Source organism: Malania oleifera, chromosome 2 (assembly GCF_029873635.1).
Source record: "Malania oleifera isolate guangnan ecotype guangnan chromosome 2, ASM2987363v1, whole genome shotgun sequence".
Taxonomy (NCBI): domain Eukaryota; kingdom Viridiplantae; phylum Streptophyta; class Magnoliopsida; order Santalales; family Ximeniaceae; genus Malania; species Malania oleifera.
The window spans coordinates 23643677-23661029 of record NC_080418.1 but is presented as its reverse complement, the minus strand read 5'-3'; the positions used below and the strand labels follow the sequence as shown (position 1 = coordinate 23661029).

The window sequence follows — 17353 nt, the reverse complement described above, 5'->3', positions numbered from 1 at the left end:
GCCCCTTTCACTATTTTAGAAAATTTATTTTAACTAGGTTTATGTTTGAAGTAAAAAGGTCCTTATTTTGAGAAGAAATCTCTGATCTACTTTAAGATGTCTTAGGTTTAATAAAACATGTTTGAGGGTTTTATTTTTTGTTTGTTCTTTTGAGTCACACCAAACACAAAGGATTACAGAAACATTCTCTCTAACTCTCACACTCAACTTAGAACATGTGTTTGCTATGCAGAGTCCATGAGTGCTTTGGTTTGAGTGGCCGAGTTCTGGTCATGTCACACGTTGCTTTTGGCTGGTTTTGAAACTTGCTTGCTTTGGAGCCGTTCTGTGCAACTTAGCTGGGCTAGAGAAAAATGTTAGTAACCTTAAAGAACTGCTAATGGGTTGTTGTCATCAAAATACAATTGGAATGAAAGACTTTTAACCACTTGGTCTAACATTCTCCCCCTTTTTGATGATGACAACCCATTAGTGTTCTTTTTGAAAATATGCTCCCCTTTACTGTTTGGAATTTTAACAGTTCCTCCCCCTTAATGTATGCATCATTTGAATGGAGATTTTATTTAAATTTTCGACAGCATGCCGTCTATAAATAAGACTTTTTTCATGTTTTTTAATCATGCATGAAACCTATACTTAACAGTTCTGTATATCAATATTTCAGTATTCAAGCATATTAGTACTTTGCATTCAACATCAGTTCATTCATGTTCCTTAATCATGTTCAAAATACATGCAAAGTAATCAGTACATTAATCACAAGTACATGCAGAGTTATCACTAGGACTACTACTATCTTATCGATAAACTACTACATCCGAAATTATAACATTTGAAGGCCTATATCTGACAGTACTATTATATCCAAAAAACATTCAAACCGATTACATCCGAAGGCCTATATCTATATCTCCCCCTTTGCCATTATCAAAAAAATTGGGGGGAAAAGAGCTACGGTGGATTACTCCCACGGGCAACCAAGTCTGTTGAAAATAGCGGCTCAGGAAGCGTTAAGAGAATCAAAGCGAGCACAATTGTTGTTTTCCTGAAGGGCAAGTGTCGCATCGATAAAGTCAAAGCAAGCACGGTTACCCATATCGGACTGCATCATAGCATGCTAGAGGCCGTCTAGGCGCTCCAAGATATAGTCAGTGGAGGGATCCTCAACTTCTTCATCCTCCTCCATGGCGGCTTTGACTTCATCAACCGGGGCCTGACCCTGCTTGTGGGCTTTGACCCACATGTTGGTGTCTTCGTCCTTCTCTAAATGCATGCGACGAAGGGTGGCTTCGGTGTATGTGTCCTCTGGCGCCGATCAAATGCAGGGTATCCCTGCGCGGATAAGCTCGAAATGATCAAAGAAGATCGTGAGGAGACAACCATAGGGAAGGCAACCCCGCTACCGTTTTAGGCTTTCTTCCATGTTTTGAACTATCACAGAGGGCAAGTAGATACCGTGCCCAACCCAGAGACAATACATATTGAAGATATCACCTAGAGTCACCCAATCACGTCCACCAGTATGAGGGCACAGATTGTTAGTAATTATATGGTGGAGGACCCGAAATTCAACCGTGAGGTCCTTGGATTTAGGGTGGGCAGTGGAAGGGATACAAGGGTTACTAGTGATTAGCTTGAGTGTCGTGTGAGAATCAAACCACTTGAAGCGTGTGGGCCAAGAGGCCTTGGGGAGGCCTCGGATAGGATAGAGGCTGCATCCGAGCACCTGAGAGAAGGTATCTTCGGAGAGATGAATAATGGTACCTCATACAGTGGAGTAGGCGGCAATGCCGTGATGTGATGGAACAAAGTTGGCGTAGAATTCTCAAACAAGGTCCTCGTATATAAGCTCTTCGAGGTCGAAGAGAGCATCCCACCCGACTGCCTTGATCTTAGAGAGCAATGTGGGAAAATGTAGCTGGAGAAATTCGGACAACAATATTCCCATGAATGATGTGCCATTTTACGATATCATTGTGATATCAATATGAGGCTTTTACAGAGACAAAGCAAGGATCAGAGTCGAGGGGGTTGGCTGAGGCGGAACAGTGGGAGGATGATGAGATGATCCTCACCGACCTCAGTTTGAAGGATCCGTCGCTTAGGTCGGGGAGCCATGGATGGTGGGAGGCAAGCTTGTGAGTGGGAAGGTAGAGAGGAGATGGGATGTTGGCGGTTGCAGTCACACCCACCAGCGGAGTGGAGGGTGCGTGCGGGTGTGAGGAAGGGAAGGAAGCTTGGAGGGTGTATGGGAAAGATGAGGGAAGGAAGCTTGGAGGGCGTAAGGGTTTTGAGGTGCACAAGAGAATGCGGGATGAGGGAAGGAGGTAGGAGAGCTTTAGAGGGTCGAGAGGAAAGAGAGGAGTCGAGGTGTGAAGGTTAGGGTTTGAAAATGAGCGAGGTGTGCGACCTGGAATATGAGGTATCCCAACAAATTTTGTCGATGAGGACCCTGTGTTTGTTGACGAAATTAAGGAAAATTCAGCGAAAAAACCCCTATGTTCGTCGACGAAGATGAAGGATTCTTCGGTGATGAATGCCCTGTGTTCGTCGACGAGGGCAAGAAGAAAAACTGAGTTTTACTTGGTTTGAGCTTTAGAATGAAGGAGGAGAGGCAATAAGAAGATCCTAAGATAGATCTAAGGGAGTACACATGCCTAGGGCATGCTAGATTTTATTGAATCTTTTTTCATTGAGAGACTTAGTCAAGATGTCAGTTAGTTGATTTTTAGTAGGAACGTAAACTAACTCAACATCTCCCTTTTGGACATGATCTCGGATAAAATGATGTCTTATCTTGATATGTTTGGTTCTAGAGTGTAGGCATGAGTTTTTTTTTTTATGTTGATGGTACTAGTGTTGTCACAATGAATTGGAGTACCCTCAAGTTGTTGCTTCATGTATAAGACTTGAGCACAGCAACTACCGGCTGCAATGTATTCAGCCTCAGTGGTTGAGAGAGCTACAGAGGTTTGCTTTTTGCAAAACCAGGACACAAATGAGTGTCCTAGGAAGTAGCATGTTCCACTAGTTCTTTTTCTATCCATTTTTGCAACCTCCATAGTCAGCATCCGAATAGCAGGTGAGATCAAAGGGAGCATTCTTAGGGTAAAAGAGTCCTAAGTCATGTGTTCCTGCTAAGTACCTAAAAATTCTTTTGACGGCATGAAGATGAGATTCTTTGGGACATGATTGGAATTTAGCGCAAAGAAAAACACTAAACATCATATCGGGTCTATTAGAAGTGAGATATAACAAGCTACCAATCATTCCACGGTAAAGTTTTTGGTCTACATTCTTCCCTTTTTCATCAGCGTCAAGTTTTGTTGTGATGCTCATAGGGTTACTTTAGATTTGCCCATTTCAAGACCGAACTTCTTTAGCATGACCTTAACATATTTGGCTTGATTTATAAAAATTTCACGTTTTATTTGTTTAATTTGTAACCCTAGGAAAAAGGTTAATTCACCCATCATACTCATCTCAAATGTTTTCTACATGGTTCGAGCAAATTCTTGACACAAAGTTTCATTTGTAGCACCAAAAATGATATCATCTACGTAAATCTGTATAACTATCATATCTTGTTCTTTATGTTTTAAGAATAATGTAGTGTCAAACTTACCTCTTGTGAACCCATCATCCAGGAGAAACTTGCTTAAACGTTCATACCATGTTCTTGGTGCTTGCTTAAGTCCGTAAAGGGCTTTTAAGAGTTTGTATACATATTCGGGATGTGTGTGGCTCTCAAATCCTAGAAGTTGGTTGACATAGACTTCTTCATTTATGTATCCATTTAAAAACACACTTTTTACATCCATTTGAAAAAGTTTGAAGTTTTTGTAGCAAACGAAAGCAAGTAGCATCCTAATAGCTTCTATTCTTGCCATAGGGGCATAAGTTTCATTATAGTCAATACCCTCTTGTTGGTTATACCCTTGAGCCACTAATCTAACTTTGTTTCTAATAATATTGTCATCTTCATCCTTCTTATTCCTAAACACCCATTTTGTGCCTATTATTGTAGTATTTTTGGGTTTAGGAACTAAGTCCCATACTTTGTTTCTTTCAAATTGGTCTAGTTCTTCTTGCATGACATTTATCCAGTTTTCATCATTTTCAGCTTCCTCAAAGTTCTTTGGTTCTAAATGGGATACGAAAGCTATATGACTACATCCAATTCTTAAGTGAAATCTAGTGCTAACTCCTTGGGATGGACTACATATGATAAGGTCAGTTGGGTGATTCTTGACAAATTTCAAAGCCCTAGGTAGTTCATAATTTTCTTCTTCTAGTTCACTAGACTTTTGAGGAGATGATTCTTGATGATCAATTTTTGTGTCTTGACAGTTTCTATCTTGATCATTATTTATCTTAAGTTGCTCAAGTTCTTTTTCAATTCTAAAGATGGTGACTTGATTATCTTCTTCCATGTCGACAGTTGTTTTAGATGTGTGAGGGTCAGTTTCATCAAACACAACATGGGTTGATTCTTGAACAATTTGAGTTCTTTTGTTGAACACCCTATACATTTTGCTATTTATGACATATCCTATAAAGATGCCATCATTGGATTTTGAATCAAATTTTTCCAAATGATCTCTATAATTTAATATGAAACATTTGCATCCAAAAACCTTAAAATGTGATATGTTAGGTTTTCTATCCTTCCATGTTTCATATGGGGTTTTTCCTAACTTGGATCTAATGATGACATGATTACTAACATAGCAAGTTGTGCTAACGGCTTCAGCATAGAAATATTTTGGCATATTATGTTCGTTGAGCATTGTCCTAGCCATTTCTTGGAGTGTTCGATTTTTTCTTTCAACTACTCTGTTTTGTTGTGGAGTTTTTGGTGCGGAGAAGTTGTGTGAGTAGCCATTTTCGTTACAAAAATCTTCTAGTTCTTTGTTTCTAAATTCTCTTCCTCTAAAACTCCTAATGTGAAAAATTGACATTCCCTTTTCATTTTGAATTTTTCCACAAAAATGGATGAAGGCATTACAAGTGTCACTTTTGTTTGCAAGAAAAATTACCCATGAGAATCTAGAGAAGTCATCAACTATAACAAAGGCATACAGTTTTCCACTAATACTAGCAATATCATTAGGACCAAACAAATCAAGATGGATTAACTCTAAAGATCTTGAAGTGGATATCATTTTCTTCGTTTTGAAAGAAGATTTAACTTGTTTTTCATATTGACATACATCACAAACTTTGTCTTTTACATAATTATCTTTTGGTAGGTCATTTACTAGTTCCTTAGATGATAGCCTATGTAGTAAGCATGACCTAATCTTCTATGCCATAACCAGCAATTTTCATTAGTAGCTACTAAATATCTAACATCACAACTTTTAATGTCATCAAACTCAATTGTGTAAATGTTGGATTCACGTTTTCCTACAAGTATGATTTTTCCATTTAAATCATTTATCAAACATTGGGTGGATTGGAATGTAATGTTTAACCCTTTATCACATAGTTGACTAACACTTAATAGGTTGTGTTTTAGTGTATCTAGAAGAGCAACATTTTCAATAGCCAAGGATGAATTACCTATTTTACCTTTACAGATGATTCTTCCTTTGGCATTGTCTCCAAAAGTGACCAATTCCTCCTTCTTGTAGGAAAGTGAGAGGAATTTGCTTGCATCTCCCGTCATGTGTCTTGAGCATCCATTATCAAGAAACCATTTATTTCTTGTGGAGTTGGTCTTTAAACATACCTGCACACAGCATTAAGTGATTTGTTTTGGTACCCACATTGTCTTGGGTCCTTCGGGGTTAGTGTTCTTAATCACCCATTTGTATTTTATGTTTTTTCCTCTATTTCCCCTAAAGGGGCAAGTAAAGTGTACATGATCTTTTCTTTCGCAATATAAGCAAACTTTATTAGCATGTGATGGATTTGATTTAGGTGTAGGGATTTTCTTTGGCATGGAGCTTCTTTTAGCATAAAGATTTGCAAAACCTATTGATTCGGATGATGATAAGCCGTATCCTAATCCTTTTTTGAAAATTTCAAATCTTTGAACTCCAAGTAGCCTATCAAAATTCTCTTTACCATTTGTAAATTTGTAAATTGTATTATTTTGATCTTCCACTTTCTTTTTCAATTTTGAATTTTCTTGAAGAATTCTGATAATTTCCTTTTTTAAGCTTCCAACTTCTTTTTGAAAAGACCCCTTGTAATTTTTACATTCTATTTGCCTAGTTAGGCTTACAAACTCATGATTTTGATGATAGCAAAGTAAAGTTATCTAATGTGTTTCCAAGTGATATTATTTCAGGCAAAGATGATTTGCTCAAAATTAACATACCCTAACATGAAAGCTTACAAGGATCCAGGAACAAGGAAAGTCACACATGAATACCATAGATCCATAATGAAAGCTCATAGAAGTCTGAAAGATTAAAGAGCAGCATCAAAAGGACTTAAAGCAAAGAAGTTTTAAATTTGTTTTTTAGAACAAAGCTTTGTAAGTACTCTAAGTTTATTCAAATATGAATTTTCATATTGAAGCTCATTAGGCAAAGACACACTCAAAAATCTAAAGTCTTAAAATCTTGGAACATGTTTTTCAAAGTTAAACAAGTTTATACTTCAAGAATAACTAAGCAAAAATGAGAGAGATAAAAATGTTTTTAAAAGAAGATAAGTCGGCTGACAGATGACTGTCTATCACATGATAAACAACCGGAATATTTTTGAAAGGGTTTAAACATGTTACAAAAGCCTGACAGACGTTTGTCAAACAACTGACAGCCGGCTACCAGTGACAAGTGAGTCGTCTGTGTGTGTTCTGCTAGCCGACTGCCACCCTTCTCAGTTTGTTTTAAAACCGAGTTATTCTAGTGATAGACAACTGCCAACCTGAGGACAGGCGACTGCCACCTCTTTATTTGTGAATTTTATAATTGTAATACATGGACAGCCGACTACCAGTGACTACACAGTCGTCTGGCTCATGACAGATTTTAAAATTTCCAACGAGCATATTTTTGAAATTTAAATTATTTGAAACCCAAACTAATTTACAACTTGGACCCTACTCCAAGTAAACTTGGGGAACAAGCAAGAAGCCTACTCCAAGTAAACTTGGGGAACAAGCAAGAAGCCTTTCTACATCTATAAATACCCTCAAGTTTCATTAATTTAGACACCAAGAAATCAATTCAGCTCTCATACTCTCTCAAAGCTTACTAAAATTCTGAAAGCCTTCTATTGCTCTCATCACTCACGAAAATCTCTGAAGTCTTGCTAAGTTTCTCATTGAGATTGTGCATCAATTGTTGATTCTTTCATCTATTGAAAGATACTTACAGTGATAAATCTTTAGAGTTTCATTCTGAAATTCATATTCTAAATTTACTGAAGTACATTGTTTTTCAATTTGTACTAATCAGCTCTTTGAGGAGCAAGTTCTTGTATGCCTTGTTTTATATCTTTGTGATTGATTGACGGTTCAAGTGCTGAATCATTAGATCAAACAAGGGGATATTGTTTGGAGAAGGCGGGCTCTAGCCTCACCCAAGGAGTGTTGTAATTGGTATTGTTCCGCCTGGTAAAGGAACGGTGATAGTGAATCCTTTGGTGGTTTTGCCAAGGGCGAGGACGTAGGCTGTGTTGAAACCAAACCTCGTAAAACCCTATGTTTTTCTTTCTCTTCCCTACTCTTTATTTTTCAACAAAAGTCACAATATGTGTGGTTGTTTTAAAATTAATAAATTCTAAGTGTTTGGTTGTTAAATAGACCGGAAGGTAATTTGTTTTGGATTGATCAGCATTGATTGCGGAAACCGAAAGGGACTACGTTGGTTGATCATCCTTGACTCATTAATCTGAAAGTTTATTTAAAAGCTGGACATTGGGAAGAAGTATAATTATGATATAGGGATTATACAAGTTTAGCAAATTTTCATATTAATACAGGGCTACTGTTACAAGGATTGAGTGATTGATTATATTGTTTTGATTGTGATTACTCTAGATAAATTTTGTGATTGTGTTTAAGTTTTGATTATTGTTATAACTCAAAAGAACTAAGACAAAAGGGAATAAAATTTTTAAATCCCAATTCACCCCCCTCTTGGGAAGCTATTATAATTTCACATTCCTTAGTAAGCTTTTCATTTTCCAAATTAAGAGATACATTATCTTCTTTCAAAGTATCGTATGAGCAGATTTGTTTTTGCTTGCATCTTGCATGAGTTTCTTTTAAAAGTTTATTTTTCTTTTTAGTAGCTATCAATTCAATGTAGAGTTTCCTATAGTTTTCTTCTAATTCTTCATAGATATTCTTTATCAGAATTTACCTCACTTTGTTTATCTGGCATAAGGCAGAAGTTGGCAACTTCTTCTTCGATTTCTTCGTCAGTTGAGGTTCCATCTAGTTCATCCCATTCGGTTGCGTTCATGGCTTTGAACTTCTTTTTGTCTCCTTGTTGATTGTTGCCTTTGTTTTTGAAGAGAGGACAGTCGGCCATGCGGTGCCCGATCTTTTTGCAATTGTAGCACCTTATGCTTGATTCTCCTTTCTCCTTTTGTTTGCCACCTCGTTTGTTCATAAAAAAAATTTTCTGAATCTTCTTATGAGGAGAGCGACTTCATCATCGTCGTCATTTTCTTCCTCTTCTACGAGCTTTTTTTGTATTCCAGCTTTTAGAGCAATTTCGGTAGCCTTCTTGGGTGCTTCAGTTTCTGCGGTAGCATTTTTCTTTTTGATTTCATAGGTCATAAGAGATCCAATCAGCTCGTCAAGAGTGACCTTTGAAAGGTCCTTTGCTTCCTCAATCGCTGTGGACATGGCATGCTAGGATGCCAGTAGAGAGTGAAGGACTTTCTGTACATTATCTTCCATAGAGTATTCTTTACCAAAAGCTTTTTGTCCATTTGTGATATGTGTAAAACGAGTAAACATAGCAGTAATTGTTTCACCCTCTTCCATTTTAAACATTTCATATTCTTTAGCCAACATATAAATTTTTGACTTCTTACTTGGGTTGTTCCTTCATACGTTACCTGAAGCTTTTCCCACATCTCCTTAGTCGTGTTTCATCCACAGATTCGGTTGTACTCTTCATCGTTCACAACACAATAAAGGAAGTTCTTAGTCTTGAAATTCAGTTATGCTAGCTTTGCATTAGCCTCGGGAGGTTTCCCAATTGGTATGTCATCGCCTTCCTCATTTTTGAAGGTGTAGTCTCTTTCGGTGATGACGTTCCACATTCAGTAGTCATAGGCTTGAATGAAGATTGACATTCGATCTTTCCATGCTGGGTAGTTAGTTGTGTAGAATTTGGGAGGACGGTCCACGGATTGACCTTGGGAAAACATATCCGTCATATTAATCTTTGCGCCTAGGAGTTACTGCGAATATCTAACGACTGACGCTCTGATGCCACTTGTTGGCTCGGATAAGCATCTAGAGGGGGGGGGGGGTGAATAGACATTTTTTGCGGATATGCAAATTTTCTACAAACACAAAAAATCTTGCCAAGAACAAGAGTATTATATCACAATAAAAAAAATAAAACAAATGGCAATGGATGAGCAACACAAAAGAGAAGAGAGAAGAGAGAAGAAAAGCTTAACACAACGATGTTAACGTGGTTTGGCACCCCGCCTACGTCCACGCCTTGAGACCAAGTCAAGGATTCCCCAAATCCACTATACGATCCTCCTTTTGGCGGAGAATCCTAAACAAACAGCTGCTCACAAAGAACTTTTACAATGGTACTCACCTAGAGACACCTTACAATGGCTCACAAAGAGCCTTACAATACAAGTAGTTGAAGAGAAGTAGATACAATCTTAAATGCTCCTCTTGAGCTGAATATCACAATGTAATCCTCACACTATATCCTCTTTTTCAATGGAGTGTAAACAAAAGCAATAGCAAAAGGGCAAGTGGTTGCATAAACCCTAGAGTAAATGCACAATGAATGATTTCAACGACTAATGAGCTTCACTTCTTTGAAGTTAATGCAAAATACCTATTTTAAACACCAAAGGGGCGAGTTGGGCGCTGGAGAGTTGTTGAGCATTTATTGATATGAGACAAGGTGAGAACTAGCCGCTCTGGTGCATTAAATGAGGTTTGCAGCCCGACATTCGTCGACGAGGTCTCGCCTTCGTCGACGAGCTCTTTAGTTATTTTGTTGACAAAGCCCTGTGTTCATTGACGAGTTACTGGTTCTAAATTTAGGTAAGTCTTAGTTTCTTTTCGTCGACGAGCACCCTGTATACGTCGACGAAATGTGCACAGACTTCGTCGTCGAATCTCGTGTATTCATCGATGAAGGTGGTCTAAACTTTTAGGTACTCTTGGTATATTCTCGTCGATGAGTACCCTGTGTACGTCGACAAGGGTCCGTGTTGTTCTCGTCAACGAAGCCCTATGTTTGTCTTCGTCAACGAGGCCCTTTTCACTATTTTAGAAAATTTACTTTAACTAGGTTTATGTTTTAAGTAAAAAGGTCCTTATTTCGAGAAGTGATCTCTGATCTACTTTAAGATGTCTTATGTTTAATAAAACATGTTTGAGGGTTTTTAGACATCTTATACAGTTTTATTTGACTAGTTGTATGTGTGTGGTACTGTGCCTGTGTTTTAGTGATATGTATGTGATATGCCCATTTCTTGCTTGTTCTTTTGAGTCACACCATACACAAACGATTACCAAAACATTCTCTCTAATTCTTACACTCAACGTAGAACATGTGTTTGCTATGTAGAGTCCATGAGTGCTTTGGTTTGAGTGGCCGAGTTTTGGTTGTGTCACATGTTGCTTTTGACTGGTTTTGAAACTTGCTTGCTTTGGAGCCATTTTGTGCAACTGAGTTGGACTAGAGAAAAATATTAGTAACCTTAAAGAACTGCTAATGGGTTGTTGTCATCAAAATACAGTTGGAATGAAGACCCTTAACCACTTGGTCTAACAAGGTGGCTCACCATAGTGGCTTAATGGATGGCTGGAGGCACGTGGAGCATGTCCTTCTCGTACTAGAGCTACTCGACCTCCTCGTATTGGAGCTGCTCAACCTCCTTGTGCAATCGGGTCAAGTCAAGCTATATAGGTCCGTCTTCCGTCCTCGTGGACAAGCTCCAATCCAGCTCTCACTAAACTTTGTACTGTAGGATCTGGAGAGATAAGATCTACCTCATGCAGTATGTCAACTTGCAGCATAGGAAAAAATTTTGTTAACACATTCACATCGTAACGTACACATAAAAAAAGTAGGCCTGGGTTAATGTCTTCTTACGAGGCTTATATATACAGTAGCAGTCCTGTGCATGAAGCGTCTGTGTGATCGACCTATACCAGCTAAAGTATGGGTCATTTGAATGTAAAGGACTGTCCTTCGCCTTGACCGGGATGATATGATCTCACCGATGCTCCTGTGTAGTCGCATACATCTCGTGCACAGTCGTCCAATTTGTCGCCCCTTGACTGTGTCCATCAATGTTATGTAGGTTATGCCCATGTGCATTTACCCCTAACGTTAAGAAGGGGTCGGGAATGCCTTGGCGATAGCCAAACTGCTGTAGAACTCGGTCAGGGAGATACCACTTGATAATATGAGCATATAAGTGGCACTCGGGCTACCCACAAGTCACTCCCGACCACATAATCAGTAGGTAAGTCAGCTATAACATCATCGGTGTAGGGCCTACATATGAACTGCACTTAAATAGAAGTAAAATTTAAGAGGACTATACATATCTAGTACAAAAAAACTATGATTTGCTAGACTTTAAGTGGACTATATCTCATGCTCCCGGTGCATGCCCAACTCAAACCAGTACCAGGGCAATGTATGTTGCACAACCGACAATGTTGTCATCTAATCCCTCCATTTGTACAAAATGAAAACGTAAATATTCGAATGTAACGAGCAGTAATTACTCTGAATTAATATTCGTAATACTTAGAGCACAACTACATTGTAACTGATATTATTACTAACCGGTATGCGAGTGAGACTGGGTCAAATAACAACAAATTAACCAATAACAATTACACATTAAACATACAACAAATTCAATTCAGTCAAATTAAAATAATAGAATGAAACCCTAACCTCATATTAGGGGTCTTCGGATGCAGATTCCAATCACAAAATTGAAAGCACCAAATACTAATTTATGAATCCAAATAACAAATCTTCCAATTAAACTATTGAATCCTTGAATGAAACTAACAATTCTCAATGAAATAATCTAAATGAAATACATACCTCATTTCCCCTTTTTTATACCTAAATACCAACATTCATCCTCCCTCTAACGGTCACCTGTTGCGAGTCCTTGCCTCTAGGCCTGTTATTGTTGTCCTCTCCTCTCTGTCACCGCTCTCTGCTCTCTGCACTCTACATTCGCAAGGAAAATGGAGGAGGAAGGAGACTTAAAAGGCTTCATGTATTAGCCACCGGTTCACTTCCCGACGCATCAAAACGGAAAAAAAAAAAAAGTTCCAATCAAGCTATTACTTAATATTTTATTAAATAATAAAATCAAAAATAGAAAAAACTACATGTTGTTGGTCCCAAGTCAAAATGGTAGGCCACTCCCGGACGCAAAGGGGTTAAGCGTCATTCTAGAAATTCATATGGGTAGTTCAGTAATTTCGCAGTGTAAAAGAAGCCACCACTTCGTCCAAAAGTAGGGCGCAATCCACGGCTGGGAGATTCCGAGTTGGCGACCGTCGGATCACTAAATCCAACGGCCCAGAGAGAAACCCTAACCGATCCATAGCACTCCTCTCGCCTTTTAAGCCATACGCAGCCCCCTACCCACACTCGTCCTCTGCACTTCTCTGTTTTCTCTGAACCTTGCCGCTCTCTCCTCTCATCGGCGAGAGAGTTGCTGCTTCCTCTTCAGGTTTCAAAGGTTGGATCTATCTTCCTTCGTCTCCGTTTCTGATTTCTCTGCTCTATTTTTGGCTGTTCATTTTGTTTCTATTTTTCTTCCTGTGGTTTCTACCTGTACTGGTTGATCCTGATGATTTCGATGTGTTTCTTGTGTGTTTAGATCTGGTATTTTGAACGTGCTGTCCTGATGTTGACGAGTTTTTATCTAGTGTTTTAACTGGATTTGCTTCTGATTCGTTTGCATTATTATTATTACAGCCTGGATTTGTTCTTAAATGTTTAATGTGTTCTGGATCTTGCTTGAGCTTGTTATATAAATTCAGAAGTATGCCTATGTACATATTTTCTGTTAAAATCTTGTTTTTTTTTCCTACTTTTATATTCACGTGCCCAACAAGTCGTTTGGAATTTTTTTTTCATTTATTTTGTGCCTTTTCTGGATTTTTTTGGCCTTGCAAAGGGCCCTGCAGTCAGATCTGGAAGAGTATTGTTTATTTCATGTTTTACTCGATTCTGTTCTGCTTTTGTTTTAAGCGCTCGATCTCTGCTAATATTACCAGCGTTTTTATGGTGTTCGTTATATCTCGCACTGTTTTTACACTTCTGTTTGCAATAAGGCATAGTAAAGTATTTTAAAATTTTAGATCTTAAAAAGTCTTCATCATGGTCATAAAACGTGTATGGATGATCAACCCGGTAAAACAACTTGTTCGGTTGAGGGTCGATGTAACTGATCGGTAAATCTTTTCAGTTGGATGAACTGGTTGGACTGGTCGGTCAAACCAATATCTATTTATTTATAAAAAATTATAGCTGATTGTTATTATTATTTGAAGTTTTGAAGTCGGAACAAATATTAAATAATAAACACAGGCTTTACTAGTAATTGTTATTATTATTGTAAATTTTAAAGTCAAAATAAATATTAAATAATAGTAGAGCAAAGATTTGATTGATTAAACTCCACTTCAATAGGTAAACAGGTATATTAATACTAGTAGGTTGAACCAATATTTATATTTATAAAAATGCATTAGATGTGTGTATTCTCGTTCCTCTTTGTTAACAAAGAGGTCTTCATAATAATAATAATTAATATTAGAAATTTTGAAGTTAAAACAAATAATTAAATGTAAATAAAATATATGATTTGTCAAAATTTCAATTGAATGGGTAAAAGGGTTTATTAAATACTAGCAGGTGGAACAAATTTCTATATTCATAAAAACATATTAGATGTGTGTGTTTGATAATAATAATTATTATTATTAGATATTTTGAAGTCAAAACGAATATTAAATAATAGTGAAGAAAATAACTTGAATGGGTCAAAGGGTATATTAAATGCTAGTAAGGAAGTTGATTTATTAAGAAATTTATTTATGATTAAAGCATTGACAATTGGATTAAACATGTACACAACACATATGCATACATGAGCAATTAGTGGATACAGTGGTTTTACAGTGAGCCCTCAATGAACCAGGTTCAATTTTCCATTGATGCAAAACTCGACTTATTTTTTTATTTGAGTCAAGCCCACCTGGTCTCACTGGCCACCCACTACTGTCCAGGTTTTAAAGCCAATTTTTTCATTATTGATTGCTAATAACCAAGAAAGATACCATTGAGCCTCGCCTTCATTTTGTAGTTAGTCAAGTTTGCATATGGCATTGCTATTTCAGTTTGTTTTTTAGAGAATGGAAAGTTCACAACATGGTGCAACTGGGCTTCAAGATATGAATGTCTTTGTTTGGATACTAGCTTTATTGTTTGTCTAAAAGAGTACATGTTGTGGGCAATATGAGTCTGATCTGCTAGGAGGAGCAATGTGATTGTGTTCAATGTTATGATGAGGATTTCTGTACAGCACCCATATTTTGTGCATATGAATCTGTTTAGGTCCATTTTTTAAATTACTGCGTTCTTTGCCTGTATTGCTATGATTAGCTGTAATGAAGTGATCAAAATTTCCCCTCTCTGTAGGTAATTTGCTAAAGTTTCATAATGGGTAAGGAGAAGGTTCACATCAACATTGTGGTCATTGGCCATGTCGACTCTGGCAAGTCAACCACCACCGGGCACTTGATCTACAAGCTTGGAGGTATTGACAAGCGTGTTATTGAAAGGTTTGAGAAGGAGGCTGCTGAGATGAACAAGCGTTCTTTCAAGTATGCGTGGGTGCTGGACAAGCTCAAGGCTGAGCGTGAACGTGGTATCACAATTGATATTGCCCTGTGGAAATTTGAGACTACCAGATACTACTGCACTGTCATTGATGCCCCTGGACACCGTGACTTTATCAAGAACATGATCACTGGTACCTCACAGGCGGACTGTGCTGTCCTCATTATTGACTCGACAACTGGTGGTTTTGAAGCTGGTATTTCGAAGGATGGTCAGACCCGTGAGCATGCTCTTCTTGCTTTCACCCTTGGTGTGAAGCAGATGATTTGCTGTTGCAACAAGGTGAGTCTGTTCTGCATTTTAATTTTATGTTCTTGTTATGCCAAACTTTGTTTTGTTATTTATGGTTGGCAAATATAAAGTGAATGTAACTTACAGTTTTCGTCATTGCCTTTGTAGATGGATGCTACCACCCCCAAGTACTCTAAAGCTAGGTATGATGAAATTGTTAAGGAAGTTTCTTCCTATCTGAAGAAGGTTGGGTACAACCCTGACAAGATCCCCTTTGTACCCATCTCTGGGTTTGAGGGCGACAACATGATTGAGAGGTCTACAAACCTTGACTGGTACAAGGGTCCAACTCTCCTTGAGGCCCTTGACTTGATTAATGAGCCCAAGAGACCCACGGACAAGCCCCTTCGTCTCCCTCTTCAGGATGTTTACAAGATTGGTGGCATTGGAACTGTTCCTGTTGGACGAGTTGAGACTGGTGTCCTCAAGCCTGGTATGGTTGTGACTTTTGGCCCCTCTGGATTGACAACTGAAGTAAAGTCAGTGGAGATGCACCATGAAGCACTCCAGGAAGCACTCCCAGGTGATAACGTTGGGTTCAACGTGAAGAATGTGGCTGTCAAGGATCTCAAGCGAGGGTATGTTGCTTCTAACTCCAAAGATGATCCTGCCAAGGGGGCTGCTAGCTTCACCTCTCAGGTCATCATCATGAACCACCCTGGACAGATTGGAAATGGCTATGCCCCAGTTCTTGACTGCCACACTTCACACATTGCTGTCAAGTTTGCTGAGCTCTTGACTAAGATTGACAGACGATCTGGCAAGGAGCTCGAGAAGGAGCCAAAGTTCTTGAAGAATGGTGATGCAGGTTTTGTGAAGATGATTCCCACCAAGCCCATGGTGGTGGAGACTTTCTCTGAGTACCCGCCTCTTGGTCGTTTTGCTGTCCGGGACATGCGCCAGACAGTGGCTGTTGGAGTCATCAAGAGTGTTGATAAGAAGGACGCAAGTGGTGCCAAGGTCACCAAATCTGCAGCCAAGAAGAAATGAGATGTGCTAATGTTGTGGTCTGCTTTAATTTTAGAACAGTTCCTTCTATTGTCGGTGTTAGTTTTTGTTTTTCTTATTCCGATTTTGACGGTTTTTGGTCGGTGTTGGGACAATGGAAAGCTTTCTGACAGTTCCCAGTTTTCAGAGTTGAGCATCTGGTGGCAAAGCTAGATGCAATTGATTTTGAGCTGGAGCCGCCGCCTGCCATTTATCCTGTTTTTAATTTTACAGTGTTTGAGGTGAGTTATTGTTCATGGTCAATAGACGGGTTTTACTTTGTTCGTCAAACTTTTGTTTTCATAATTTATCTTAGTATTTTGTTATTTTGAGTTCAATCACATTTGTTCTTGAATCTATGTTGAGCTTCTTTCAGTTCATTTGGTAAAAGCTGCGCTTCCCCTCAGGTCTTGTCCAACACAGAACATGTCATCAAACAATAATTTGCATAAATTCTTGTGGTGCATTCTAAAATTCTACTCAGTGAAGCTCTGCTAAATAATGGTGTGATGTCATCATAATGGATGAGGATTAGATCACCATGGCAATTAGTAATATCCTACTCTTGATAGGCTTCATCTGGGGTCTTAATAGCGTCTAGGATTACTGCACTTACATCTGAATTTCGTTGCAATATTTCTCAGAAATTTCCTGCATTTCCCCTAGGTAGATACTGCAAACTTCAAATGAAACTTTGATATATCGATGTATTTAAAATTTCATGTTACGTGACTTACTGATTTGTGAAATGTGCACCAAAAAATAACGTAATGTTTGATTTGGTGTCAAAACCAATACTATATGTAGGGTTTTACTTTAATTTTCCCTTTCCTTGTGATGATCTAATATTTAATTAATCCTGGACCAATGATCACTTCATAAATCAAAGGTCCATGGACATGCCCGAATTGAGAAAGAAGTGACTCCATTCCAATTGTGAGGTCACTTCTAAATGAATTTTCGAGAACTCATTTTTCTCGAAGAGCCTGAAAAGCATTAAACATGGG

The 17353-nt window shown here is 38.3% G+C and overlaps 1 protein-coding gene across 1 annotated transcript; it reads left to right on the top strand.

The window, feature by feature from the left end:
- Positions 1 to 12566: 12566 nt before the first annotated feature.
- LOC131149854 (elongation factor 1-alpha) lies at positions 12567 to 16684 on the top strand. The gene is made up of 3 exons (XM_058100626.1): positions 12567 to 12900; positions 14868 to 15350; positions 15468 to 16684. Exons 2-3 carry the CDS (start codon positions 14889 to 14891, stop codon positions 16347 to 16349), a joined length of 1344 nt encoding a protein of 447 aa, XP_057956609.1. The 5' UTR covers positions 12567 to 12900; positions 14868 to 14888; the 3' UTR covers positions 16350 to 16684.
- The last annotated feature ends 669 nt before the right edge of the window (positions 16685 to 17353 follow it).